Source organism: Alosa alosa, chromosome 22, assembly GCF_017589495.1.
Source record: "Alosa alosa isolate M-15738 ecotype Scorff River chromosome 22, AALO_Geno_1.1, whole genome shotgun sequence".
Lineage (NCBI taxonomy): Eukaryota > Metazoa > Chordata > Actinopteri > Clupeiformes > Clupeidae > Alosa > Alosa alosa.
The window spans coordinates 1,391,246-1,418,698 of record NC_063210.1 but is presented as its reverse complement, the minus strand read 5'-3'; the positions used below and the strand labels follow the sequence as shown (position 1 = coordinate 1,418,698).

Below are 27,453 nucleotides of genomic sequence, written 5' to 3'. Positions count from 1 at the left end.
TAACATTTTGTCAGAACAGTGCTATACTTAGATATGAGGAATTCATGTTGGCCAAGCTCAGGGGCTGAAAATATTATATATTATAGGCAGTGTTGGGAAGGATACTTTCAAAATGTATTCCGTTACAGAATACAGAATACATGCCCAAAAATCTAATTTGTAACGTGTTCCGTTAGTAGTTCTCTTATCTAAAGTGGTATTTTAGTATTATATTTCCATTTCATTCGCTTGAGTTTTGTAATACTACAGTACCGAGAAATATGATAACCATTCCTACATGAGTTCCAGACTGGTCATTATAAGTTATTGACCTTCGGGTCGTGCGCAACAGAGTACCTACTAACACAAGATACAGTCTGAGGAGTTGCAGCTTTATTCAATTACCCGCTGTTGAAACTATACATGTGTTTCCCTCAAACTCTGGTTTGGTCGCTAGCTTTTCCCCAGCTTCTAGCAGTTTATCTGCGTCGAGTGTTTAGGCCTACTCCATAGATTTGAAAACAATTCACACACTTAGTCCAGTCTTTTTAAGCCAAAATAGGGGCCAACGTTGAACAAATTGCAACAGAAGCAAACTTAACTGATTTTGTATCCTCAATTTGTCCTGAGCCTTTTCCTGTGTAAGGCGCAGGACAGTGTTTAATGCAAGTTAAAAGAAACAAAACCATATTAATGGTTTAACTGCCCCTATGTATTAACCTCATAGCTGAAGAAATTTTCAATGTACAGTATAAGCCGCGGCTTATAGTTGGAAAATTATGGTACATTGTATTGTGGACATGCTGAATTGAACGCATATACCACAGAAAAAGGTGTCTTAAAGAGACGTAAAAAGTCATTTATTTATGTAAAGCAATAGAAAACAACGAAACGCATAATAAAATTGATTTGTTAAATATTTATCTAACTTTATCAAAGAATAAGAGTAAGGAAATCATTGGGACATGGAAATTTGATCCAAAACAGGAATCACCCATAACAGGAAATGTTTTCGACACTACTCTGCCAAAGTACACTGCATTTAATGCAAGCGTGTGTAGGGACCATTACCACCTCGAATGTGCATTATTTTTCAGATACCTGAATGCTGTCGTCCATGAACCTTTTCTTCATTTTCCCTTTACATTTGAATACAGCCTCAATAAGCTGGTTAACTTTGCAGAGTAACAAGCATTTCCTATTACACATGTACTAAGAATATCCATTATTCCATTATTTATGTACAACATATGTGTTATTACTTCATGGTATAGATATACTGTAACAAGGGTTCTGTAATATAAAGTGTTACCAATACTTGTAAATGGATTCATTTTGGGGAAAAAAAATCTTTTTCAGATTCTTAGATTTAACGGTCTACTTTTTGGTGAAGCCTAAATCTGGGGAAAAGGAAGTATCGCCTAATACCTTCTTCTCAATTTGGCATGAGTTTTCGACTGACTTCAAGAGTCACTGGAAGAAGGAGACCACAGTAATGCTACAGGAAAGGCAAGTTTCCCTCAGTTTTTCTTTTATATCATTTTGTATTATTTTTATGGGTTAGGTTTCATTTCCTACATCAATCAATTGATTAAAGGTACTGTCAGAGATTCTGGATGGTGTCACATCCATTGATGTTTAAACCAAACACCAACAAAACACCAGAGAGTGAACTCACCAGTCCCCTCCCCAAACTCCTGTTCCCCCCTTTCAGTGATTGGCTGGAACAGTTTTGTTATGTTTGGGGAGCAGGCTTTGTAGCAGCTAATAATGTAATAAGTAAAGGATAATGTATAGAACGCCGGTCATTATGGGGAAAATAAGTCCCGACAGGGCGAACCGGACCTCGACGCGCCAGCGGAGGGGTCTTGTTTCACCCTGAAGGGACTTATTTTCCCATGATGACCGGCGTTCTATACATTATCCCGCTTTATTATATCGGCTACTTGCCAAAACGAAAAAATAAACTCCATGATATGTGTCTTTACACTTATTTGTTACCGTTTCGTCGTGGCTTTTGCTGAGAAACAAATAGTTCGCAACACACGCTGAACTTGAATCAAACATTCTTTAGAACACAGCTGATCAACCGTCTGCTTTCACTTTTGAATGAAGTTCCAAGCACAAACTCTGTTGCCATTGACAGCAGTCATTCTTGTTTTCAGAGGTCCTTTCCCAAGAAATAATGACCGCTAGAACTTTCGGAAATCCCATTCAAGTCAATGGAGCATTCTACTTGCATTGTGAAGAGCCGTATAATAACAGCCAATAATGTAATAATCACCAGTAGTGCAATAAGTTTCTCCTTTTTCAATATAATAAAGCTGAAAATGTAATAATGTCACAATATCACAATAATGTGATAACTGATTACATTATTGGCAAAAGGTTATTATATTATGGCTAGGCTAAAGAAATCCTTTTTTAACTGGAGCCAATAATTTAACATACTTTTTTGCAGGGTGTGATTTGTGAAAAAAAAAAAAAAAACAGAGAGGGCGGGTGCTTTTGAAATAAAAATGCCATAGTAGCATACTTTCACCTGCAACAATATCCTATTGCCACCTTTGCTACATTTACCTTTAGTTTACCGTTGTGTATGACTTTAAACAGAATGTGTGCTTTAACAGTAAAGCATTGTGCTTCATTCAGCACCATAATCCAGCTCTCAGAACTGTTCTTATTTTGCCTGATGAAGATCTGTTGAGATCGAAACGTTGCCATTTTAGAATAAATAAAGTATTTCTTGGAGCCCATATACAGTGTGCAGTGTGCAGACCATCTCCTTCTCTCTCCTCTTCTACCTTTGCTGCGTCCATCCTTTCTGTTTTCATTGTTTAAAAACATTTTATATGATGGCTTTGAAGTGTTAAGTTAGTGCAGGGATTCCCAAACTGTGGTACGTGTGCGAGCTTCCACTAGGGGGTACGCGTACTACGCGAGATGAAAAGGGCAATGTGGGAAAGGTGTTAATCTTAAGCCTATGTTCTCTTTGTTCTTTGTGTTTCATAATGTTCTCCACACTGTTTTCGTGTAAGAGCTCATAGGCCAGTTGCATATTTTGATTTTGTTATCATGTAGGGCGGCTAATTAAACATGATGCCTGGAATGCGTCAATAGGATAGTGGGAGTACGTGTACGAGTTACTGAATTAGCTAAACATTGTTGTTGCAGTAATTGCTGCTTGTGTACGTGCATTATCATTCTCTCGCTCATGTGCAAACTATGTGATAAGTGCGTAGTTCTGCTGCATAAAGTTGAGCAAATAAATGTGTTTATTGTACAGACAAATATAAATAGCCTAGTGTCATGCAGTTAATTGCCTACAGTGCAGTGAAGAGTTTGGAAGTGTCTGATAAATAAATAAATAAAGGAATAAATGTTATGGTAGGGCATGGGCTCTCGATGAAATTTTCTTAGTTGATCGTCGGGAGAATCGGGAACGATCGACTAGCGATTAATTATTAATATTTTTTGGGCCTATATTAAAATTAATTATTTAACTTTTTATAAATTTAAAAATGAAAATACAAAAATACATCGTCTTTTTTCTCGATGAGATCTTTATTACAAGAAGAATAACTTGTGGCAGTTAAACTGGACGTTCGGTTAGGCTAAACTTGAAGATATTAAGTGCTGCAGTGCTCTAAAGCAGAACCTGCAGCTGGGAGCCGGCGTTCAGATTAAACAGACCCTTGTTTGTTCCAAAATAATAAATTATAAAAAAAGAATCATGTTAAACAATAACTTAACCAAAAACATAATAATACTTAGATCTGACAGGTTTTTGCACAACTATTTACGTCATTTTGAATAGCCACTGCATACCCGTGTTTGTTGGCGTGTTGTTGCAAAATCAGCAGAATCATTTTATGCAAGCAAACGGCATACAGGGAGTCTTTAATGTTGATGTGTAAGACATGATAATCATCCAAACATTTTGCATCTTGACCCGTGATTTAGTGCTCCCAAAGCTCTGCTTACCCTGCTTAGCCTACTGCCTGTCTCTGACTCTCTCCTGCGTTGTGCTGTGTGGCACTGCACTTAGTGCCCAGCAAGACACCTGTCAAGTTTGAAATCAATTGGACTAACGGTTCGACAGATATGCAAGCCTACAGTGCTGTGTATGAAGGGGAGTGGAAACAGTAGAGCGGAGAAAGCCACTGTGTGCTCCTTTTACGGATATATTTAACAATATATTTTGCTTTCCCTATCCAAACAATGTTCCTGCAATTTATAGATAGATGAAGAGGTGAAGCAGCACAGTGGACAACATTGATATGTCTATGTCCTTTTTGCTGCAAAATATGAGTTTACAAGAGTTTTATAGTATCGCATTCTGTTTTTATTAGCATTTTACACAACATCCCAACTTTTTCTGATTTGGGGTTGTAAATTCTGCATGGTGTAATGCTAATGGACACTGTAGCAAAATTGGACACTACCTTTCAATATTGGTTGTACAATGAAGGAGGGCCTTTATGGATCCCAGGTACAATATGCAGCATGCGTTGTGGCTGCCACCAGCCAGTTGTTTTTGGTTGTATCCTGTGTTATGTTGTTACACAGTTGTTAGCACAGTCAGGGATTTTGCAGAAAGTCACATTTGTTTGTGATTGTGTTTACATTCATTAGAAGATGCTTGCAAAAAACATACATTACCGGTATGTTTTAACCAAGGACCAAACGAAACACACCAGAGAGGTAGCTCACCCCTACCTTCAGCATTCCTAGAGAAATCCCAGGGTTTCGTTTTTGTTTGGGGGCAACCCAGGCTCTGAAAACTGAAAACAGAGACTGTTTTATTTACAGTGTAATCACGGAATGGGCAGCTAGCAGTCGTTAGGAAATGATTGCTGAATGTGACAAAACATTGTATGGGCTTGAAATCGTGTAAAATCCCTGACTGCGCCTTTAATTAGGCTTGGTTGTAGATCGATCAGTAGCTGTGAGAAGTCCATAACCAATAATAGCACCAGGAATTTAGCCTCTTTTCCTGTACATTACTGAAATTAAACTACTGATTTAATTGCATGTAACAGTAGTTCATACTTTTCAACATTGCTTATACCCCCAAACTGTCTCTAATATATTCCATTTGTATTTTGTTTGAGCAGGTATATTGAGCACACAAGTATAGCTTAGTATCATGGTATTTCTCTGAACAAAAGCATTTTAGGTAAGAAAGCTTGCTTACGCCCTGAGTACTGCACACTGCCTGATGTGTGCTGCTTCTGCCAGAAGTTTTTTTTTTTCTCTCTGAACATGCACCATATGTTTAATATTAGATTATATCTGTCAAATTGGAAGTCATTTAATGTGGAGATAGCTGGTGAAATGACCTAAACCTTTTTCTAACCCTGGTAATATAATGAATACTTAATTGGTACCTTTAGCTTCCAGTGGTTCGATGTGGTTTGCTGATAAGACTGAGTCAACAAATATATTATGTGTTCTCCTAAAAAGAGATGAAATTCTCCTTTTCTACTAATTTGCCGTTTTCACTGGACCATAGCTATCTTTTGCAAATCTGCCTCAAGATGTACCCTCCATATCATGTTTCTCATACATTGTGATGACCTCGGCTGAGCCAGACATTTTCCATAAACGTTTTCTTTTGCTTTTGGCATGTTTACTCATTTCTCAAAGTTGATAAGTTGGATAAAGCATGTTCTCTGGATTGGGGCATGTTTTCTGGATTATGTATTCATAGCATTAAAGAGACATACCAGTTCTGCTATTCAGATACTGTTTTGTATCTTTACAATTATCCACTCCTCCAAACTATGACTTAAATTACCACATTGTAGGAATTCCCCCTTTCTCCATCGTCGTCAATGTACTAGACCCATTTCATCCTGATTGGATATCCAATTCGTTGAGAACTGAAAAGGATCATGTTCCAGTGATACCAGGCATTCTGTGGACACATGAGTATTTACCATTAGTTAGTTTAGTCAGTTATACCATTTAGAAGTCACCGTATCATTAAAATGTATTTGAAGCCTTTATGTTAAGGTAAAAGAACTGTGTTGGTTTAAATATGTAATATGTTTGTATGTTGTCAAAAAAATTAAGATGCCTTTAGCTTTGCCCTGCTGATGTGTGAAATAAATTGGCTCCTGTTGCATCTGTCTGGATTATGTAGAGTGCTCATGTAATCTCTTTTTTCAATCTGAGGTTGGCAGCTTTTGTTTTAGTTGAAGGTAAATTAAAGCCTGTATAGTTGTCTGTCTCTCTGAAAAATGTACACAGGACCTTGGAGAAATGAATGTCTAACTTGCACCCGGTCAAAACTAAATCTGGGGAGATCAACAAGTTGTGTCAACCTTTTCTCTCTGCTTTCTACTCATATGTTTTACTGCGATAAATAAGCATTTGAATGTGTAAGTGTTTGTGTGTGTGTACAATGTGTTTATTGTAATCAGATCGTGTTTGTTTTCATGTTCTGTGAAAATTGACATGCATTGAAATGTTAACTCTCAGTAGACCAGGTCCTTATTTTAAAAGGTAAAGGAGAAATCCGCTGAGTTTTCACATAGATATCCATTTCTCGAGGTCACCAGTACCTAGATTGAGTTGCTACAGCCAGCAGCTAATGCAGCCAGGCAGCTACAGCGCTACACTCTGGGGACATGCACATGGGAGCTCACAGACTCAAATTGTAGTTACAGCATATTTATTCTACTTCCTGTCATAGTTCTGATCTTTTGGCCTTATGCTGAGGTTTTATTTTATATATATATATATATAAATATAAATAATAATAATATATATATATATATAGCTGGAGGCCTCCCTAGTAATTGTCTGAAGTTGGAAGTTTTAGAATAGTCCATGACTGTGATCTTGTTTGGACCACCACTCGGATTGGGAGGCGGGCCAGGCATGCTTGCAGGGAGGCTAAAACCCCATGGGTGCTACCACATGTCCATTCATATCGCATGTCCATTAAGGAGTCAAGAAGGTTTATTCACTGCAGAGCTGATGGAGATATTTCAATTGATGATTAAAAACATTGAACCCTGCCTAATGTCTCACTCTTGAAACATTGCCGGTAATCATTTTCATGTTCATTTTTTGCTGGTTAAGACATAGCCTACATTCCTTCCATCACTAAGTTTTTCTTGGTTTTCCTTTAGAGTGAAAGCTGCAGAGGAACTGAAAAAGGAACACTTCAAGCAAGTGAAGGAGAAGGCCACTTATAGTGTCAAACCCAAACAAGCTTCTGGAATCGTGAGTCTTTTTCTCATAGCAGTTTTTTTATTTCGTTATTTTTACGCTAATGCAAATTGAATACTAGTTTATTCTGAGACATTGTATTTTCCTGTTTTACTCTGCAGAAAGCCAAACTGGGAATTGGGAAGACTTAATTATTTTTAAAAATAGTGAATGTGGGCAATTAACCCACTCCTGTTCTACCTGTCATCAGAGGAATGTCATGTACTGAGGTATATCAAGGCTCTTTATGTGGAATGTAACAGCAGCACCATTTCAAAGTCACAACAAAAACATTCGTCCTGAAATCCAGCATGACACTATATATTCTGGAATCTTAGTTGTGTATAGTTTGCAATCATTGTTAAAGCAATATTATGATCTTTATTATTGTATGTGTGTGTGTGTGTCTGTGTGTGTGTGTGTGTGTGTGTGTGGGGTGGGGTGGGGGTTGTAAAACATGTCTGTTTTACTGACATATGTAAAATATGATTTGGCCGTGCCCAGTGGTGCATTGTGTCAATCCCCAAGGTTTTAATGGAAAAGTTCATGATTAAATGCCCTTGTCCAATTAAAGAAAGCACCACCTCTACCAGACATCATATAAATCATTATAACCCTCATGCATATGAGTCTTGGTAAATGGAGATAACACACAGGTAGGTCACTATTATTTCCACTGACTAAAAAAAGGCATTTCTTTTCTGTCTGGTATGTTGTCCTCTGTTGACAGATGCTTGTAATGATGGTTACATTCAGAACAATATTGTGTTAAATAATCTTTAGCATTCTTAAATCATCCTACTACTTCAAAATGTGAATAGTGTTTGTTTGAGGTGTGTGGCATTACTTTGTGTAAATTAATTTTACAAAATACATTTTCACTGACCATGCCTGACTTTTCTCCTAAATTGTATGTAAAAAAGGCATTTTGATCCAATGTAAAGAGAACATATTGTGTAATACACTTGTAGTACTTTTACTTTGTACTTCCAGCATGTCAGTTTTGCGTTTCACTCAGTGAATAATTAAGAAGTTCAGAGTTTATTTCATGTGCAATAAATGTGTATATTTTTTTTGTTTTAAGAACAATATAATATGTAAAATAAAAGGATGAATAAAGTCAATGTTTTATTCTCACACCTTTGATTGTATCTCACTTAGAAGTCACAATAATTATCACAGTTTATGAATATGTTCTGTTTTACATAAAACACAGGCCTATAAATGAAATATAATGTATTCTGGAAAGGTTTTCACATGGGCAGCAGGTGGGAAGCACTGATCCATAGAATGTAAGTGCTATTTCATGTAATGAATGTCATGTCTAAAACAAAACATAAACCTTGTTTTTGTTTTATTATTAAAGGTGCTCCAAGCGTTTTTTAGGCTAAAACATTTTTTGTCACATACAGCAAACATTTCAGTATCCGCTAGCTGCCTGTCCTCTGTAAAAAAAACGTGGTCTCTGTAGACAGCCCAGGCTCCGCAAACAGCAACAAAAACAAACTTGTGCAACCTGCACCACGAAACATAAACAGTGTTCCAGCCAATAAACAGAGATGCGCGTTTAGGAGGGTTCAATTGCACAGGAGGGAGGGAGGGAGGGAGGGAGAAGGAGTAGCAAGCTAGCTCTCTGGGCAACAGAAGTGACGTTGCCCAACATCGCTTGTCTGGAAGCCAGTTTCACTGTCCTGAATCAAGACAAACTGACTTTGTGTGTTAATATTTTTTTTATTCTTTTCAGTTCAAAATGCTGACATAATGGAGGTTTTCCCTTTGATGTTGTAGCCTACATTGGCTAATCAGAGATTTAGTTCATCACTGTCTTTTGGGTATCATAATAAATGCTCTTCACCACTCACTGGACTTGGCTGGGCTGTTGGAGATACATCTGCACTGTTTGACCCGCTGAATCCTCCGATGACGGAAGGTTGGCTGCAGTTCAGGGCAGTCCAATTCAACTGTGAGCATGGTGAACTTCTGTGGCTGGCAAAAAGCACAGCTCTGGAAAGATTCCTGGTCCTTCATATGCGGGATGTAAAAAGAGTTGCATTGGCCGTAGCAAAAACGATTGATCACAGTGCGGCTCAAACAGCCCTCCTCGCTCACAATCTGCCGTAGGGACTGAGTCTTACACCAGTCATTTCTCAAGTACTTGCGCTCAGTCACCACTAGTGCCTCCTGACTAGAGGCCAGAAGGGCCTGTTTGTTGTGAAGAGCCTGGCGGCTGGATGTGTTGCCATGAGTCTTGTAGCGTGAAGGAATGGAGCCTTGTGGTTGGTTTGTGTGTGAGCCTGTGGCTGTTAAGCAGAAGACCACTACCAAAAGAACCCTACAGTTCATCCTTGGCAGAATTATTGAAGTCCTTCTTGTTTGAAATTTAATTCTTTCTGTAAATAAAATGGAGAGAAAATCATTTTCACCGAATAATGGTGCATTGAGATAAGTACTTCTACAGAAGAATGATTGATGTATCTAATTGCCCCAAGTTGGAACACAAATGCAAAGGTCATTGTTTTTTCACTGAATATCAAGCAGTCTGCATCCTGCATGGATGCTTCCTGCAAGGGAGAACATAAATGGGAATATATCTACCAAATTTGCAGATGTCTTGGTCCAAGCAATTGAAGAGCTTTGGCATTTGAAATTTAGAATTTGACACCACATTTAAAAAATAACAAACATAAAAGATGCCAGACGGAGTGGCGTATTCGCCAGTGTTCCCGTGACACTAAGACATACAAGACAGACAACACAGCAAATTGAAAATAAATAAATAAATTGTATATGATTGTAAATCTTATCTCCCGCTGATATACTGGATTTGGTCATATTGTTAAATGATTTTAATTTCTATGAAATCATTGTTGCATTTGTATATTCAAATAGATTTTAACTGACTACCTGTAGTGAATTACCAAATAAATTAAAGGTTCAGCTTCACTTTCTCACTTAATTCAGTATAAATGATGCACATTTGTAGTAAGAATAGTAAAACCCATGTTTTCCTTCTCCCAAATCCTCTTTACTACACAAGCTAACAGTGCTAGGTGGAGCAGTCACCAGTTCAGTGAGAAATAATTAATTGGATCATTAACCCTTTTCTATACTCAAACTACAGAGACTGAGATCTCAAACACACATACCGTAACTAATGCTAATTTCTGAACAAAATTATTTTGCTATTTTCCATCTGCTTAGAGCCAATTATACTCTAAACAGTCATATCATGTTACAACTTGAGCTGTCACTCTATAAGAGTAACATAAGTAGGCTGGTTGTTTAGTTGTTAAGTCAAGCCAGTCAGTACTGACATAGAAAATGAAAATAAATCAAATCAGAATATGAATCAGCTCTGAATTAAGTGAGAATATGAATAATACATATGACAGTCTTTTGTAAGTAGGTTTTTTCAAGTGGTGTATGCAATATTATGAAGAGCTACTGGAGGGTGTTTTACCTGTGGAGAAAGATGTTCAGACCCCAGGGTGTTTTGGGTGAAGCTATTCCAGAAGAAGTCCAGTTGATCATATGTTCACGCTCCTGCAGTGTGATCCTCTGGTCCCATCGAGCTGCCTCTCTAGTACTTGCGTGGATGTGCCTTATCGCCATCTCCCTTTAGTATGTGGTTCCCCTCTAGTGGTTGCATGAAGTAACACACACGCACAGACGCACACAATGGACCTTCCTGAAACACATACACACACACAAGCTAACACACAACTCATACACAGACGCACACAATGGACCTTTCTGAAACACATACACACACAAGCTAACACAGAACTCACACAGACGCACACAATGGACCTTTCTGAAACACATACACACACACACACAGGCACCCACCCACAAACACACATACACAAAGATGATAGTTTTCCCTCTAGATGCTGCTACCAAACTGATGTAATGTTTTTATTTTACCATGTCTGAGTAAGGCTCAAAACGTCATATGTGGTGGTTAAAAAACAACAACATTATTCAGTTAGGGAGCAGTTTGTTGTGTGCAGACATTTGTCTGACATATTTCTGTTCAGCACCTAAAATTAATTATGACCGCCGCTACCGTAGTGTAACCCCATGGATTGGCATTTATACACACCATCATCCCACACACAAACACAATATACCCTCCCCAACACACCCCATTATCCCCCACACACACATACACACACTACTACCCCCCACACACACACACACACACACACACACACACACCATAACCCCCATACACACATACAATATACCTTTTTTAATTTAGTCTTTAGTCTACAATGGTACAAGTCTAGATATGACATAGTGATGTGTAATGTTACCACTACTTGTGCAATGGGGATATGGACTTGCATTTGGCTTTCACCAAACGTTGTTGCAAACTTGTCTTAGTGAGGCAGTGCACATGTTTAAGCATACAACATGTTTTCATGGTATAGGCAGAGGCAGCATTGGGTGTGAAGCACCTGGTGTTACATGTGGCATTTCTGTGACCTTGTAGTGAATATGACAACTAGTGTGGCTTTAAAACACATTAGCAAATCATGTGTAATAGCATGATTTAATTGTGCAAAATACTCAAGACCATAATTATTAAGCTTGTGTGTGTCATAATGAAGATATACCCTGATGAGCCAGACCCACATTAAGATGTAGGATCCTGGCTGCACATTACATTTGCTGCAGCTAGGGTGCGTCTAGATTTCTAGGCTAATGAGGATATGTATCAGTGCACTTACACTATATGATTTTATTTTGTTTTGCAGTTCAAGCACATCAAACCACTAAGACTGTGTATATTGTGGTATTGCATCTTTAAATAATCACTAAGTAACCAATGAGAGCTTGTAAGACTTGAAGGCAACCTTAACAGTCTTTTTTACTTAACATGTTTCCAAAATCATTGTATGGCACATAAGCTCATAACATGACAAATGGCACTTCCACCATTGTCTGAGCACCGCTCTATAGGTGGTGGCATGTCTAGGGCACCAGCTGGAGGCCCAAAGAATGGGGACTACTTTATGTTGTTTATTCATCCTTGACCATACTAACCTGCATTCCCTTCGTTTACCAGGGTTCTGTCAAAAGTTGTGGGTTCAACTCCCGGCTTCCACTGTTGTGCCCTTGAGCAAAGCACTTAACCCAGAGTTGCTCCGGGGACAATGTAATATAATTGACAGATTTAAGTCCTTAGGAAAAAGTGTCTGCTAAATGAATAAATGTCACCGAGACCTGGCTTTGTAAAGTGCATTAGGAGAATACTCATAATGACTGATCATGGTGCTAACGAAATATAACAAAGAATTAAGTCAAAGCAAACAGAATGATCACATATTAATCAAAAACATCTTTATTTTACATATAATTTCTTCACTTGGGCCCAAGCATTTCCTGAGGCCTCACCCACTTGTCAAATTCTTCCTCTGTCAAATAGCCCAGCTTGATTGCTGTTGCTTTTAGAGTTGAGCCCTCTTTGTGAGCTGTCTTAGCAATTTTGGCGGCTTTGTCGTAACCTGTGAAAAAAGTACATGCTAACATTAGTAGTGTAGTGTCATTACAGGATATAGAAGGTTCATTTTTGAGCTTCTTAGCTTTTAAGAAAACAGTTTCTCCCTGATGGGTACACATACCGATGTGTGGATTAAGTGCAGTCACCAGCATTAGGGATTCATTCATCAGCTTATTAATCCTTTCCGTATTTGGTGCAATGCCAACCACACAGTTGTTTGTGAAAGAGACAGAAGCATCTCCCAGCAGCCTTGCAGAGTTCAGCACATTTTTTATCTGGGGTGGGGGGGTGGGGGTTTAAAGACACTTTTGTCAATAGCTGAGAAAAACATATCATCTTATCATCAAACTACGAAGAAGAAGGTAGAACTAGACCTTGTTAAATCTGGGGAACCTCAACCTCACCACATCAATCATCAACAACATTTTTAATTTTAGTTCAAGTTGATTGATTCCAGTAATTATTTGTCATTCTGTATTGAGGACACCAGGCAATAAAGGAAATTCTGATGATTTGACTTTAAACCATGATGAGAAAGACACAACTGAAGTTCGCTGTGAATACATGTATACACTCTTAAGGGTATAATTCTAATTTGTCTGAGCTCTTAGATTACTATAGTCATGCATTACATAAGGGATAATGAATGGGGTTGAATAATTTTGTACATGGGTAATTGTGATTCTCTGATGTGAATTCAGAGAGTTTCACATCCAAATTTGAGCACATTATAACCACCATAAACCATTTCATGGACATAAATCGTTATTGTTACACTATTGGTAAAGATTCAGCATTCTCTAGAGTTGGAGTAATAATGAGCCCATCTGAGAAATCCAATCTACATACTCTACATACAGTCTACACACACATCTACTCCAACCCTGCATAATAAGATGATTCTTCACACTTACTATCATTGGTTTGAAGACATTGAGTTCAAAGTGTCCATTGCTGCCTCCAATAGTGACAGCCACATGGTTTCCCATTATTTGAGCTGCCACCATAGTCATGGCCTCACACTGAGTAGGGTTCACTTTACCTGAGGGAGAAGAACAAAATTGACGCATAAATTGAACATCATGATAAAAGGCTTTTTTCTAAAAAGCTTTTAGTTTCGGTGTTAACCATCTCTCTGTGCTACTAACACTCACTCACTGATGTCACATTCACCTTAAAGGAGCCACACCACCATTATAACAAGACTGCTATTTTGTTGACTAGTTTTGCAGCTGTACCATTGACAGGCCTATGAGTTCTGTTCATCATTGGCTTAGGTAAAATTAGTTATTAAATACTGCTTATAAAATACTGTCCCCTTCACTTTTCACAAATGCAAGAATAATATTATCAGTTATAATCCAGAGAGAATAAATACTCTTTTCTGATTGGCTGGTGGGGTGGCTATTAATTCTGAATAATGGGACACCTATGAACCGTCCCATTAGACGGTTGAGCCTGGAAGCATAGCTTCACAACTATGGAATCAACTGTTAACAAGCTATCTATCCATGCTATCGCTGTTAGGGCCACAGAAAGATGTACAACAAACTGAACAAGTCAGCTTCTTTGTAAACAGAACCGCCTGTTTCCTTTGCGTGCTATAAAGGCATGACTATTGCCTATAGTGGCAACGGGTGATAAGCGGGATAACGGCATTCAAGGTGTCCTGTTATATGGAATTAATGGACTTGGGCGGAGTAAACTCCCATCCGTTACGCGTTGGGGAGTTCTTTGCCCCTCGCCCTCGTCCATTAATTCCGTATAACAGGACACCTTGGCGGCAGTTATCCCTTACTTATTGTATCATTATCAGCTACAACAAACAGATAAATATCGGTCATTGTTATTGCCTCTGACATTCCATATCGGTGCATTTCTATTTTAGACAGCATCTCTATTTTAGACATATTTTAAGCATCATTGACTTACCAGGCATGATGCTACTGCCTGGCTCATTCTCTGGCAGGACAAGTTCGCCCAGGCCAGAACGTGGACCTGATCCCAGGAAGCGGATGTCATTGGCAATCTTCATCATACTGACAGCAACGGTGTTTAGGGCTCCACTTAGTTCTACCAGGGCATCATGGGCAGCCAGTGCTTCAAATTTGTTTGGCGCAGTCACAAATGGCAGACCTGACCATTCAGAAATGAACCAAAAACTTCAGTTAGTTCACATGTATCTTGATTTGCTATTTACATTCTGATATTTTTACATACATGTTTTACTGTATCTATGTCATTAGCTTTGTAATACAATTTTGTATTCACCATCTAATTCACACTGAATGCTCCCTTATAAATGGTTTCTATAACTTGAAATAACTTGAAACTGACAGTAGTTGCCATTAGTCTTTTATTCTATGCTAAATAAATACAGGAAATACAAGATCAGACTTGGGTTTTGACACTTGATCCCCCATTATAAATAATAAAACAAATGAAAATTACATGGGCAAAAATGATAGTATCCTTATTGTGTTGCACAGCCATTAAAAGGAATCACTGTCAACATACAATTTCTGTATTCTTGGGTGTTTTTAGCTGTGTGTTCTGTGTCATTATCCTGATGGAAGACCCATGGTCTGCACCTGAGACAGAGCCTTTTTACACTATACAGTTGTTTTCCTTCAGGATGCCTTGATTGTCTTGATTGTGAGATTTCTTTATGCTCTCACAGAATCCAGTTGTGCAGAAACCTTTTCTTTCACATTCACACTATTCTTCTGTGCAGTCTAGGGTCCATTATCCTCTTGCAACCACATCCAAGGAGGTTAACTATCCCACAGACCTTAAACCTCTTCATAATATTTGAAACTGTAGTCACAGGTACATCAAATGACTTGACTTTCATTAATACATTAGAGCATCTGCAATGCTCCCTTCTCACTACTGCTTACCTGTGAGGGCAGAGACTTTTTCGGCAACCTTCTCAGCAAAACCAATTCGTGTGTTTAGGCCAGTGCCCACTGCTGTTCCTCCAGCTGCCAACTCATACACTCTAGGCATGGCTGCCTTGACCCGCTCTATGCTGTACTTCACTTGTTGGACATAACCACCAAACTCCTGTATGACAGAGAAGCACATTTGTTATCAGTACCAGTGGTCTGGTAAGACTCCTAGGAAATCAAATGAATCAATTAAATTAAAATCAATTCATTCATGCTCATTTTGACACTACACTGACTTGTAATGCGGAGTCTCTGATATTGCCGATGCATGCCCAGTAATAATAATAATACATTTTATTTAAAGCACCTTTCATGACACTCAAGGTCACTTCACAAACAAAAAGGTTGTTAAAATTATAGTCATCTCATTAAATGAAAAAAAATAAAAAAAATAAGAGTAAAAGTAAAAGTCAGTCAGTCAGTCCATAAGCCATCTTGAAGAGATAGTTAATACAGTACACCTGGTATTGCACTATGCACTGTTGACATGGAAAGACGCATTACCCATTTCATTGGTTTTAGACAAATTGGGTACCAACTTAGCTCTAAATGATTATACTATACAGTACATTGAAAATTGAGGAAAGGGGGAATTCGTACATAGTTTTACTTATTAAATAAATTCCTTTGTCTTTTAATGAGTGCTTGATTGATGCTATAATTATTTGCACACACCTATGTAGAGCTAAACGATTAATTGCATTTGTGATAATATCGCGATATGAAGAAACACCATTTTCTATCTGCGAAAGCTGCGATTACACTGTGCAATATGTCACGTCACCTGGCTCTAGTTCTTTCTCTTGTCTCCTTCCTCTGAGCTGCAACTCTCGCTGGTAACTTTAGGTGAACTATGCAGGTTTTTTTTGCTTAATTTACCACTCCAGCTGACTATTAAAACTATTAAAACTTCACAACTGTTTAGGCTACACAGTAGCCATTCACCTATGCTGGTAACTTTGTTTACTAGAGTACAGTGAAAGAGGGGGCATTTGTGATATGTTGGTGCCGCAAACATTTCATGTCACAGTTAATTAATTAATGCCTAATGTTATCCGCGAGTAGTTGACACAGCTAACCACCAAAAACCCAGCTGTTCTAACATTAGCTTACAACCTAAGGTTCTTAGGCTACATGCATGCTGCTAACTGCTGATAACTTTGCCTGTTTGTCTCTGTTATTGACTTTTTTGTGATAAGAACAAACTAGTTCATTTGCATGCATGCGTATTGAACATTACATTACATTCCATTACATTTGGCTGACGCTTTTTTAACCAAAGCGACTAACAACATGGTAAACAGTAAGTTTTAGAACAATTCTCACAATTTTAGGACAGTTTAAAAAACACATTAGAGTACAGTAAGAATAAGTGCGTCGGTGAGTGCTGTATTTTAACAGTTACTTGTCAGTTTAAAACGGCTGGTGAGTGCTAGGATCAGTAAGACTTGTTGTAAGTGTTGCTACGAGAGTAGATGTTCTCTAAAGAGCTGGGTCTTCAGGAGTTTTTGAAAGTGGAAAAGGATGTCCCTGCCCTTGTAGGAACTGGCAGTGTGTTCCACCAACGAGGAACAACAGATGAGAAAAGTTTGGATTGGCTTGAGCGTACCGGTGGTAGAGCTAGACGTCGTTCGTCAGAGGAGCGCAGCGGTCTGGAGGTAGTATAAGTGAACATAATTTGCATTGCAGTGTTGATGATGCTAACCTTTAGTGAACACCAAGCTGAACTGTCATTCGTCTGCATTTTGCACTGCAATAATCTAGTTTGTTACGATTCACGTGCAAGTAGGAAAGGACCAGGTCTGTGTGTGCGTGCGTGTATGAGAGAGAGCGGGCCAAGGAGAAGCCGTGTCAGTGCCAATGCATGTAACTAACGAAAGAAGATCATATCTACATAAAATACAAAACAAAATAGAAACATTTAAGAATTATTACATATTTACAAGGCTGGAAGTTCAACAATATATAGCCCTACTAATGTGATTGAAGTAGTTAAATATAAAATATTTATTCATATCAACTATCACCTACTGTAATGTCATCATAACATAAACTGTTCCTTCCTGGAGTCCAGGCCTATGTTTAATTGATCTAATATTGTGTTGGTCATACTATAGAATAATTTAGTGCTTGTCTTTGTTGAATAATACAGAAGTGAAAGAGCTTAAAAATAATCACATATTATTGCTTTCTCAATACTGGGGGAAGAAATCGCAATTAGATTATTTTCCAAAATCGTTCAGCCCTACACGTACAGTATGTAACCTTAGTTTGCATGGTTTGGATTAGTGAAATACTGTCTTAAATTAAATGAATGAAGTCACATTGCTGACAGTCAAAAAGTAGCTCCACAAAATAGTTACACTCATTGAAGACATACTCTTTCCAATTGCCTCCAATTACGCTAGATCCTAGAAAAGGCATATCCCTTTGTTCAAACTACTAACTACATTTGCATCTGCATTTCGTTGTCTTTGTACTTGTACTCTGCACAATGACATTAATCTAAAAAAAATCATTCTCTAACAACACAGTATCTTTAACACAATATAATATTATAACATGACTGCATGACCTGAATAATTTTTGTTTGAGTTTGATTAATCATTAAATGTAAAATCAGGTTTGTAGGCCAAGTATACTTGCGTATACACGGAATTTGGTCTCCGCATTTATCCCATCCGTGAATTAGTGAAACACACAGAGCACACAGTGAACACAGAGCACACACAAACCCGGAGCAGTGAGCTGCCTTGCTACAGTGGCGCTCAGGAAGCAGTGAGGGGTTAGGTGCCTTGCTCAAGGGCACTTCAGCCGTTCCCACTGGTCGGGGATTGAACCAGCACCCCTTCGGCTCCAAGCCTGAAGCCCTAACCAGTAGGCAATGACTGCCCCTCTCATTAATATTTGCCAAAAGGAGTGTAATCTTCTCCTTTTTCAAAGTGCTCTGTCTGTGTAACCCCTAAAACACCCTCCCAACTCACAATAAATAAAAAAAACAATTCAGGGTGGTTGTGCACAGTCTTCAAATAGGGTTCCCACTCTTATTCAAATGTGAAATTCACAGATTTCCCTGACTTACACTGACTAAAAAGCTGCACTTCCATGATCTATAATGTATGGAAAACCAGTTTACCTAAATGCTGACCAGAAATACAGTGACAGTATTACTAGAAGCATGTAATTAACCATTGATAAATGGCAATTAAATGTTGAAAATTACACAAACAAAATTCCCTGATATTCCATGACTTTGTCAAAATATGATCGAATCCCCTGCTTTCCATATCTGGCATAGACTTTTTAAAATTCAAATAGATGATATTTCAGAAATTCCCATGGGAACCCTGTTGAAATACACCGTTAAATAAACAATAAACTGTTTTATGCAACTGTGTCAAGACAAAAAGCAGACATGGGCGTATGAGATTCTGTACCTGTCCAAGGGAGAGAGGAACGGCATCCTGTGTGTGAGTGCGTCCAATCTTTATTATATCTTTGAACTCTAAAGCTTTGGCAGCCAAGGCGTCATGAAGAGTTTGAAGCCCAGGAAGGACAACCTCATGGACCTCTCTGGCTGCAGCAATGTGCATGGCCGTGGGAAACGTATCATTAGAGCTCTGGAAATCATAAAAACATTCTCTACTAAATATTTCACCTTCCTTTGAACACTTGGCTTTAAGTCTTTGTGATTAACTTAGACACAGTACTTATCAGTGGAAAACATACCTGACTTTTATTGACATGATCATTGGGGTGGACAGGATCCTTACTGCCCAGCTTTCCTCCAAGGATCTCAATGGCTCTGTTGCTAATCACCTCATTGACGTTCATGTTAGTCTGAGTGCCTGATCCTGTCTGCCACACCACTAGAGGAAAGTGGTCATCCAGTTTTCCAGCAGTTACCTAAACAGCACAAAGTCATATATTGAGGGAAAACACCATGTACAGTATTCAGCAAGTGAACAACAGCGTTACTCCCCTTCCCCATTATTTAGTCAAGACTATGTGACTACACTTTGGGCCTGTACTAAATGGGAAAAAATGCTGCCTTATAAGATATCTAACAGGGGAGCGAGGCATCATGGCATGTCCGAATAAAAAAAGGCTGCCTTATAAGACACCTTCGTTTTGCCCAATTTTAAAGGCAGCATAGATATATCCTTCATGCTGCCTTCAACGTCCAAAATTCTATTTTATTGTGAGCAATCGAACGTTGCGTTATTCTTATTTCTGGGTATATCCTTCATGCTGCCTTCAACGTCCAAAATTCTATTTTATTGTGAGCAATCGAACGTTGCGTTATTCTTCTTTCTAGATATATCCTTCATGCTGCCTTCAACGTCCAAAATTCTATTTTATTGTGAGCAATCGAACGTTGCATTATTCTTCTTTCTGGGTCATTCCACGTCAGTTCAACCAGGGCCCACGCACTTAGGTCTCAAAAAATTCTGAAAAAATGACCAGGTGTACCTATGTTACCCAGGAGACACACTGTAAAATTACTCTTATGTAAGATCAATACTTTCCAAGATACAGCCAGTTTTACAGGGGGAGGGGGGTGTCGATTTTGTTCGGCCTCTTTTTTTTGTCAAAGTTCACAAGCCCACAGCGCAAGAACTAAACCATGTAGGAGGCTCAAATTTTGCATGCTGGTACATAAATAGGAATAGTATGTAGCAAAATCGTCACGTTTGGTCTGGATAATCCTGCATGGTCATAGCTGTCCCTCAAAGTTGATACAAATTTTATTGGAGTTTTTGGCTGGGCTCAGTTCAAGCCTTCAGAAGACATATTTGTACTCAACATAGGCTCTTGATTTATTTTCCTTACTGAGATAAGTAGAAACACTCTCACAAAAAGCAATAAACAGAAAATAAATCCCTTCAGGGTCTGAACAGCAGACCTCACAAGTCTGAAAAATCATTTTGGTTATCATTTTCAGAGCACCCAAACACCTTGTGGGAATATACAAAGATTTTTTAAATATGTTTTTCTTTATTCTCCATGACCCCTTCTTTTTGAAAACACCCATTTGACTTGTCTTATGCAAATCTTTCTTTTTTTATTTTCCACCCTGAACATGGGCAAAATGCCCCATTGACATCAATATGTTTTATATAGAGTCACCACACTGCCATCTGTGGTTGTATAGAGTAACCTGTGGTAGCTCTGTACAAAACATATTGATGTCAATGGTGCATTTTGTAGACGTGGAATGACCCTTCTGGTATCCTGACAACGGCGTTCTGTGTTGCTATCTTGCTAGGCTGTCCGAAACAAAGTTCGTAGCCGGTACCTTGATGCCTGTTACGGCAAGTGACTCGGTAGAGAGCTGAAGACAGCGAGGCAGCAGACAGCTGCCTTCCGTTTTGTACAGACCCTGTGTGTCAAATTTAGCTAATTCTGCCTTTTGGCCCTCTTGCTGTCTGTTCTATGTCTGTAGCTCTCAAATAATACTTGTAACTTATCTTTCAGTACCTCATCAGCAGCTTTGACAATTGCCTCAGCAATCTTTGGATCCAAACCATAGTCTGTGTTAACCTCTGCAGCAGCTCTCTTTAGAATCCCAAATGCTCTGATAACCGGAATCTGGGAAAAAAAAATAGATAGTACATAATTAATTTCACAATTTATTGTAGCCCTGTACCCTTTTCAGAAAAGCAATGTATGAACTGTATTATCAAGGGACATTTTCAATGACTTACAGGCATTCTCTCCGTCACACCTCCGATTTTGAAATTCATGGTGGATCTGACAGTTTGAGCTCCATAGTACTTGTCACTTGGTACCTTCAGCTCCCCGAACGTGTCACGTTCAAGTCTAAAGGATTCTGAACTTGCCTGGGCAAAATAAATGATGATTTTCAGACATCTGCACATATACTGTGCAATAGGATACTTGTCGTTTGGACCTCGACATACAGGCTATAAATAGCTGAACTAGCAGTTACATCAAGCTTAAAGGTTAGCTAGCTAGCTTTTACCAGAATCAAGACAGCGTATTCTTTACGTTAGCAAGTTAACCAGGAGTCTGATTTGACCTTGCCCCACAACTGTTGAGGTAACGTTAGTTCAACCTACTTGTACGTTTCGCTTTACGATTCATTTCAATTATATTACACACATCTAACGTTGCAAGTTACAAAAGAACTGCCACAATCACTTGGCGTTACGGCTCGTAAACTAAGATAGATCTAACTTACTAGAAGCTACTTGCTAGACTGCCATTAGACTGCCTTGTTAGCTAGGTTAGCGATAGCTAACAATTGCATAGAAAAGGTCATTAGACAATCTCATACGCTAACGTTAACGATATTTTTCAACGAATTAAAAACTCATACCATTCGTGAATAAATGTGTATCACTCCAACCACTGGGGCGCCGTGTCTGACACCAACGCCACTCTGCAGACGCAGGAGGTTGTTAAATCGCTGGAGGTTCCTCACTGAGCGATACATGGCGCTGGCTCATCAAACAAGACACACCAGTGCTGGAAGGGCGGAACCAAAGAACACCAACAGCATGGCTCTGTGAGTGGGTGGGATTGTTTAGTATCAGGTTCTTCCGTGGCTGCATGTGATGGGGTACAAGATCAAGGTAACACCAATTCACCATGGTCGGTAAAAAAAAAAAAAAAAAAAAACATATTTTGATTTTAAGCAATATTTATGTTGATAATTTATTTAAATCTATTATGTGGCTTCACCTTTTGACTTAACCATGCTAAAACACATCTGGTGAACTCAGTTAACTGCCCTAGATATAACACAAAGCTTATTTTCTCCAAAAAAAACGCCCTTTGATTTTATACATTTATCTATTATGCGGCTTGACCTTTTTACCTACCCATGTCAAACACATCTGCTGAAGTCAGCTAACTGCCCTACATAGTACACAAAGCTTTTTTTTTTTTTTCAAAACGCACCTTTTGATTTTATATACATTTTTACTGTTAAAAATGCTATAAATCTATTATGCGGCTTGACCTTTTCACCTACCCATGTCAAAACACATCTACTGAACTCAGCATGTAGCCTAATGTATAAAATCAATGTAGCATGTTTGTAGCCTATTGTATAAAATCAAAGAGTGGGTTTTGGGGGAAAAGAAGCTATGTGTACTATAAAGGGCAGTAAGCTGAGTTCTGGAGATGTATTTTATGGTTATGGTTATGGGATTTGGCAGACGCTTTTGTCCAAAGTGACATACAAATACAAAAACAATATAATATTTAACATTTAACAGGGAACAGATTAGAATGTTGGTCAAACTATAATAAGGAGAATAGCAATAATAAACAACAATGTCAATTCAATCTATAGCCTAATAAAATAAGCAATGACAATGAAGGAAAAAATCAATAATAAACAATAATGTCCATTCAATCAATAATATAAAAACAATAACATATAGGGGAGGGTCATGTCTTTTTATTCTTTGTTGAGGGGAGGGTCACCTAACTTTTTTTTGTCTAGGAGGGGGGGTCACCCACCTTTGTATTAATGAAAACAGCAAAAAATCAAAGTGGCTTTTTTGATTGTTGATTTCTGTCGCCATATAACGTTCTCTTTCGTTCCAGCTATGAATCGAATGAATCGTGCTTTCACGACAATCACGTCGTTAACTTAAATAGGCCTAGGTTAACATCACTCTGAGTTCGCATTCAAGCAAGCAAAACGATGATTTGAATACATCTGTTTCTCTGGAACGGCAAGGGGTAACAACAGGACAACACAGAGACAGGCCAGAATGCAGGACTAATGTTATGAGAGTATTACAGTAGGCCTAATATGGGATATTCTACGGGAAAATATTAAAACGGCAAGACAGCGGGGAAAAGTTATAATGATAGTCAAATAGGCAAAATTAAATTGTGCAAACGGCCTTTTCAAGTCATTTGAGAAGTAAGGAGTGTAGCATGCTCCCAAATTGACGCTCGTCTGAGAGTTTTGGATAATGTTCAGCTTCGGCAGCTTTACAATGACTGAGGAAGCCTAGAGACAAGTCCATAGCAACAAGTTCATGTGTTGAATTTGTTATTACCCAGTGTGCTTTGTTAAATGGTCTCAATGTTTTATTGTTTTATTTCATGTGAATACTTACTAGAGGAGTAACTTATTTCAAGTAGCCTAGGCTAATGCAGTTGCAGGAAGTGTGCATTTAGTTTCCATGCTTATTGTGTTTCCACAACAATGTTAGTGAATAAATCTACTGAAATGGCCACCATCTTGGTGAAGTGTGATGTGTGATGTGATGTGATCAGAAAGCAGAGGGTGAGTTTAGAACGATAGCATGATCGGAAGGTATCGACAATTGGCTGGGGAGGGTCATGTCTTTTTTGAAAACACTGCTGGAGGGTTGTTGAAAATTTTTTGCAGGCATTGGAGGGTCATGCAATTTTTGATTGAAGCACTCAAAATCCCTCCGGTGACCCCGATTATAAATAACGAACGGTCCCTAAGGAGAATATCAATAATAAACAATAAATTAATCTACAGCCTAATGGAAATAAAACAATATTATACCAACCATAACGCATAAGAAGCGCTTAAAGTGCATGTTGAACAGAAATGTCTTTAAACCCCTCTTAAACGACCCAAAACTATCACAGGAACGGAGAGCACAGGTCAACTCATTCCACCAACATGGAACCACTGAGGAAAAGAGTCTTGAATTAGACCTAGTGTTTATGACTGGTCGACACAACGACGCTCATCAGAAGACCGCAGTGGGCGGTTGGGGATGTATGTCTTGATTATTGAATTAAAATAACTAGGAGCAGATCCAGTCAGTGTCCTATAGGCCAAAGTGAGAGATTTAAATTTAATTCTGGCTACTATAGGGAGCCAATGGAGAGTACCGAGGAGATGAGTTACATGAGGAGATGAGTTACATGTGTCCTCTTTGGCTGATTGAAGACCAGGCGGGCTCCAGCATTCTGAATCAGCTGTAATGATCTTATTACACAAGCAGGTAAGCCAGCTAATAGTTAATTACAATAGTCCAGTTTAGAGATGACCATGGTCTGATCAGAGGACTTAGCTACTCCAAAGTCCTTTTAGGCAAGTCCCTCCACTCGGCGGCCATATGACAACGCTTTTTGGGCACTCGTCGGGCATCCATTTTGGCAGAAATGCGCGTGCGCAAGGCTTCACGATACCAATCTTGCTCCAGCGGCGAGATCACAACACATGATTGGCATGATGTCTTCACAACACACCATATGATTGGCTCAATGTATTCACATCACACCACATGATTGGCTCAATGTATTCACATGTCGACGTTTTGCCGAGGAAGGGGTGGGATATGTGTAGACAACGGCCATATTGGCGTGACAAACTAGCCCCATGCATTTCTATGCAGTATTTTTTGAGTGCTGTGTCTCACTCTCCACATTAGAAAGTCTCTGGCTACTCTCAATGCTTCAATCACAGACAGAAGAGCAGTTTCAGTAGAATGACCACTCTTAAAACCAGACTGCATAGGGTCTACTAGATTATTCTGATGAAGAAAGTCACATACTTGCTTGAAGACTTTCTCCAAAACCTTTGACAAGAAAGGAAGAAGGGAGACAGGTCTGTAGTTCTTCAGCTCAGTTGGATTAAATGTGCTTTTCTTTAGCAAAGGTGTAACCCTGGTTCATCAAACTGAGCACTTATTTTAGCAACTTTTTCAGTGAAAAATGATGCTGCTGACAGTGAAGTAGTTGATGGAGGTGGTGGAGGATTGAGAAGAGACTTGAAAGTGGAAAAAAGTTTTAGCATGGGTAAGTCAAAAGGTGAAGCCTTTTATCAACATAAAAATGTCATAAAATCATGGGTTTTTTGACAAAATATGGTTTACTGAACACAAAATCAAGCTTCGGACAGTGCCATCTCAGTCCCCTGATCTAAACTCCATAGAAAAACAGTGGGGTAAGTCAAAGAGGAGAATGCACAAGTGTGGACCTAGGAATCTGGACAATCTGGGGAGATTTTGTAAAGACGAACAACAGTCTTAAATCCGTTGCTTTCTATTCTCCATAGGAGAATATTACAAGCAGTTTTATTGGCAAAGGGAGGCTTAAGAAGGTATTACAAGCAGGGTTGCCAATAATTTGGGGGACATGTTTTTGTCATTCATTCATGTCATTTCTTTATGACATTTTCCTTTTTTTCAAAATAAATTTGCTTCTCTTCAAGGTTGGATTTTTCCTCATTTTTTTCATTGTGAGACTAAATAAATCACCAATAGATTATTTTTTATACCGGTTTTTAGTCAACTTTAGCAGGTGCCAATAATTCTGGAGGGTACTGTATGATCAGTTACTTTACTTTACTTTTAGCCTTTGTAGCCCAAACCATGCTCTTCCTTGTTGAAATCAGGGATTAGAAACGGTTCAAAGAACGAAAACTGGAAAAGAACACAGTTTTTGGATGAATGCAACTGAAAACGAGAACAAAACCAATTTCACTTGTTTCAGAGTGAAAACGTTATGCTTTAATTTAAAACGTTATGCCTTTGTGTTACCCTCAAATCTTACCGACATGCTTTATCCTTGGGGTCAATTTGACCCCAGCTAAATAAACCCTCAGAAAATGATTATAATTCATATTGTTATCCAGTTTTTTGTGACAGGTACTTAACAAGAGTTTAATAACCACCATCAAAAGCCCTACAAAACAATCCCACCCCCCACACTCCTTTATGAACCTTGGAACCCTGGCTGCCAATATTGCCCATCCAGTGTCAGCAGCCCAAAGGCTTGCTGTAGCTTCGCCTTTTGACTTATACAGTCCTGCCAAAATGACTTATATAGAATATGTACTTGTGTATGTAATAATGATAACAACAATATGTTCTCATACTATTACAATAATAATATCCATAATGTGTGAAATATTCATGTATGTTATATTTCAGACAGCTGGGGTCAAACTGACCCCAAGGAACATCAATGTACAAAATATTTGTACAGGACATTGAAAACATATTATTGTACAAATTTCATGCTAACTCGGTTGTACCCTTCAATTGAGGAAAAGTCATGAAACGTGAAGCAAAAAAAAAAAAGTGAACCATATATTTTATAATGTTAAACGTTGCTTGGGGTCAAAGCAATCTCTGTCAAAATCTGTCTTTCACCTACTAGTGCCAGATCTGCTTAAAATAATTAATTAATCTTTGGAGACGGGCACATTTCCTAAATCTCTAAAGACTGCTGTTATAAAACCATTACTTAAAAAGAACAACCTAGATGCATCCATACTAAGCAAGTACAGGCCCATATCCAACCTACCGTTCATTGGCAAAATTATTGAAAAAATTGTTTTTAATCAACTGACCTGACCTTTTTTGAGGTGGGCATACTGTATATTTGGCCAGTCATGGGCTCAGTGGTTACCAAACTGTGTGCTGTGTATCTCAAAGGCAATGGAACTTCATATGGCACTTAATCTTTGTACTCATCTCTCATAGAGTAAGGCCTAACAGAGTGATTGTTTTAAAGCAGCAGAACACCATCACATCTTGAGACAGGTTGTGTGTCTTCGACATGTCAATTTATTTTATAAATGAAAAATAAAACCAATAGTAAATAATCATCAAATACCCTCTCCAGCTCTTGAAGTTCCTGCTGGCTCCTGCTGGTCCACCATCTCAGTGTCAAGGTCCCCTCCAGCTCCCCTTGCACCTTGTTGCTGACTGCCACTGCCATCTAGAGAAAACACTGTTCAGATGCAAAGCCCTCTAAAAGCTATGACAAAAATAGGCCAATTTTAAGTTTAATTTTTAAGCATTTTCATCTATG

General features: G+C 38.6%; 3 protein-coding genes across 3 annotated transcripts in view; 1 reads left to right on the top strand and 2 right to left on the bottom strand.

Annotated features, from left to right (window-relative positions):
• fmn2b (formin 2b) overlaps positions 1 to 8,337 on the top strand; it is a 42,275-nt gene extending 33,938 nt beyond the window's left edge. The window contains 3 exon segments of the mRNA XM_048233391.1: positions 1,339 to 1,488; positions 7,122 to 7,215; positions 7,323 to 8,337. Coding sequence (XP_048089348.1) covers positions 1,339 to 1,488; positions 7,122 to 7,215; positions 7,323 to 7,352 — 274 coding nt within the window. The 3' untranslated portion in view covers positions 7,353 to 8,337.
• Positions 8,338 to 8,980: 643 nt separating this feature from the next.
• On the bottom strand, positions 8,981 to 9,840 carry grem2b (gremlin 2, DAN family BMP antagonist b). Its single transcript, XM_048233694.1, has 2 exons — positions 9,796 to 9,840; positions 8,981 to 9,590 (listed from the first exon to the last, which is right to left on the bottom strand). The coding sequence occupies exon 2, from the start codon at positions 9,541 to 9,543 to the stop codon at positions 9,052 to 9,054; it is 492 nt and encodes a 163-aa protein (XP_048089651.1). The 5' UTR covers positions 9,544 to 9,590; positions 9,796 to 9,840; the 3' UTR covers positions 8,981 to 9,051.
• A 2,687-nt stretch (positions 9,841 to 12,527) lies between these two features.
• fh (fumarate hydratase) lies at positions 12,528 to 22,160 on the bottom strand. The gene is made up of 10 exons (XM_048234112.1): positions 22,004 to 22,160; positions 21,369 to 21,503; positions 21,142 to 21,252; positions 19,390 to 19,566; positions 19,098 to 19,280; positions 15,610 to 15,775; positions 14,642 to 14,845; positions 13,624 to 13,751; positions 12,831 to 12,984; positions 12,528 to 12,713 (listed from the first exon to the last, which is right to left on the bottom strand). The coding sequence occupies exons 1-10, from the start codon at positions 22,118 to 22,120 to the stop codon at positions 12,571 to 12,573; spliced, it is 1,518 nt and encodes a 505-aa protein (XP_048090069.1). The 5' UTR covers positions 22,121 to 22,160; the 3' UTR covers positions 12,528 to 12,570.
• Between the last annotated feature and the right edge of the window lie 5,293 nt (positions 22,161 to 27,453).

Coding starts and splice junctions, on each gene's coding strand:
- fh (XM_048234112.1), bottom strand. CDS start 22,120: ATGTATCGCTCAGTGAGGAACCTCCAGCGATTTAACAACCTCCTGCGT. Junction 19,281..19,389: donor ATCATGTCAATAAAAGTCAG/GTATGTTTTCCA, acceptor TATGATTTCCAG/AGCTCTAATGATACGTTTCC. Junction 12,985..13,623: donor ATGTCTTCAAACCAATGATA/GTAAGTGTGAAG, acceptor CCCCCACCCCAG/ATAAAAAATGTGCTGAACTC.
- grem2b (XM_048233694.1), bottom strand. CDS start 9,543: ATGAACTGTAGGGTTCTTTTGGTAGTGGTCTTCTGCTTAACAGCCACA.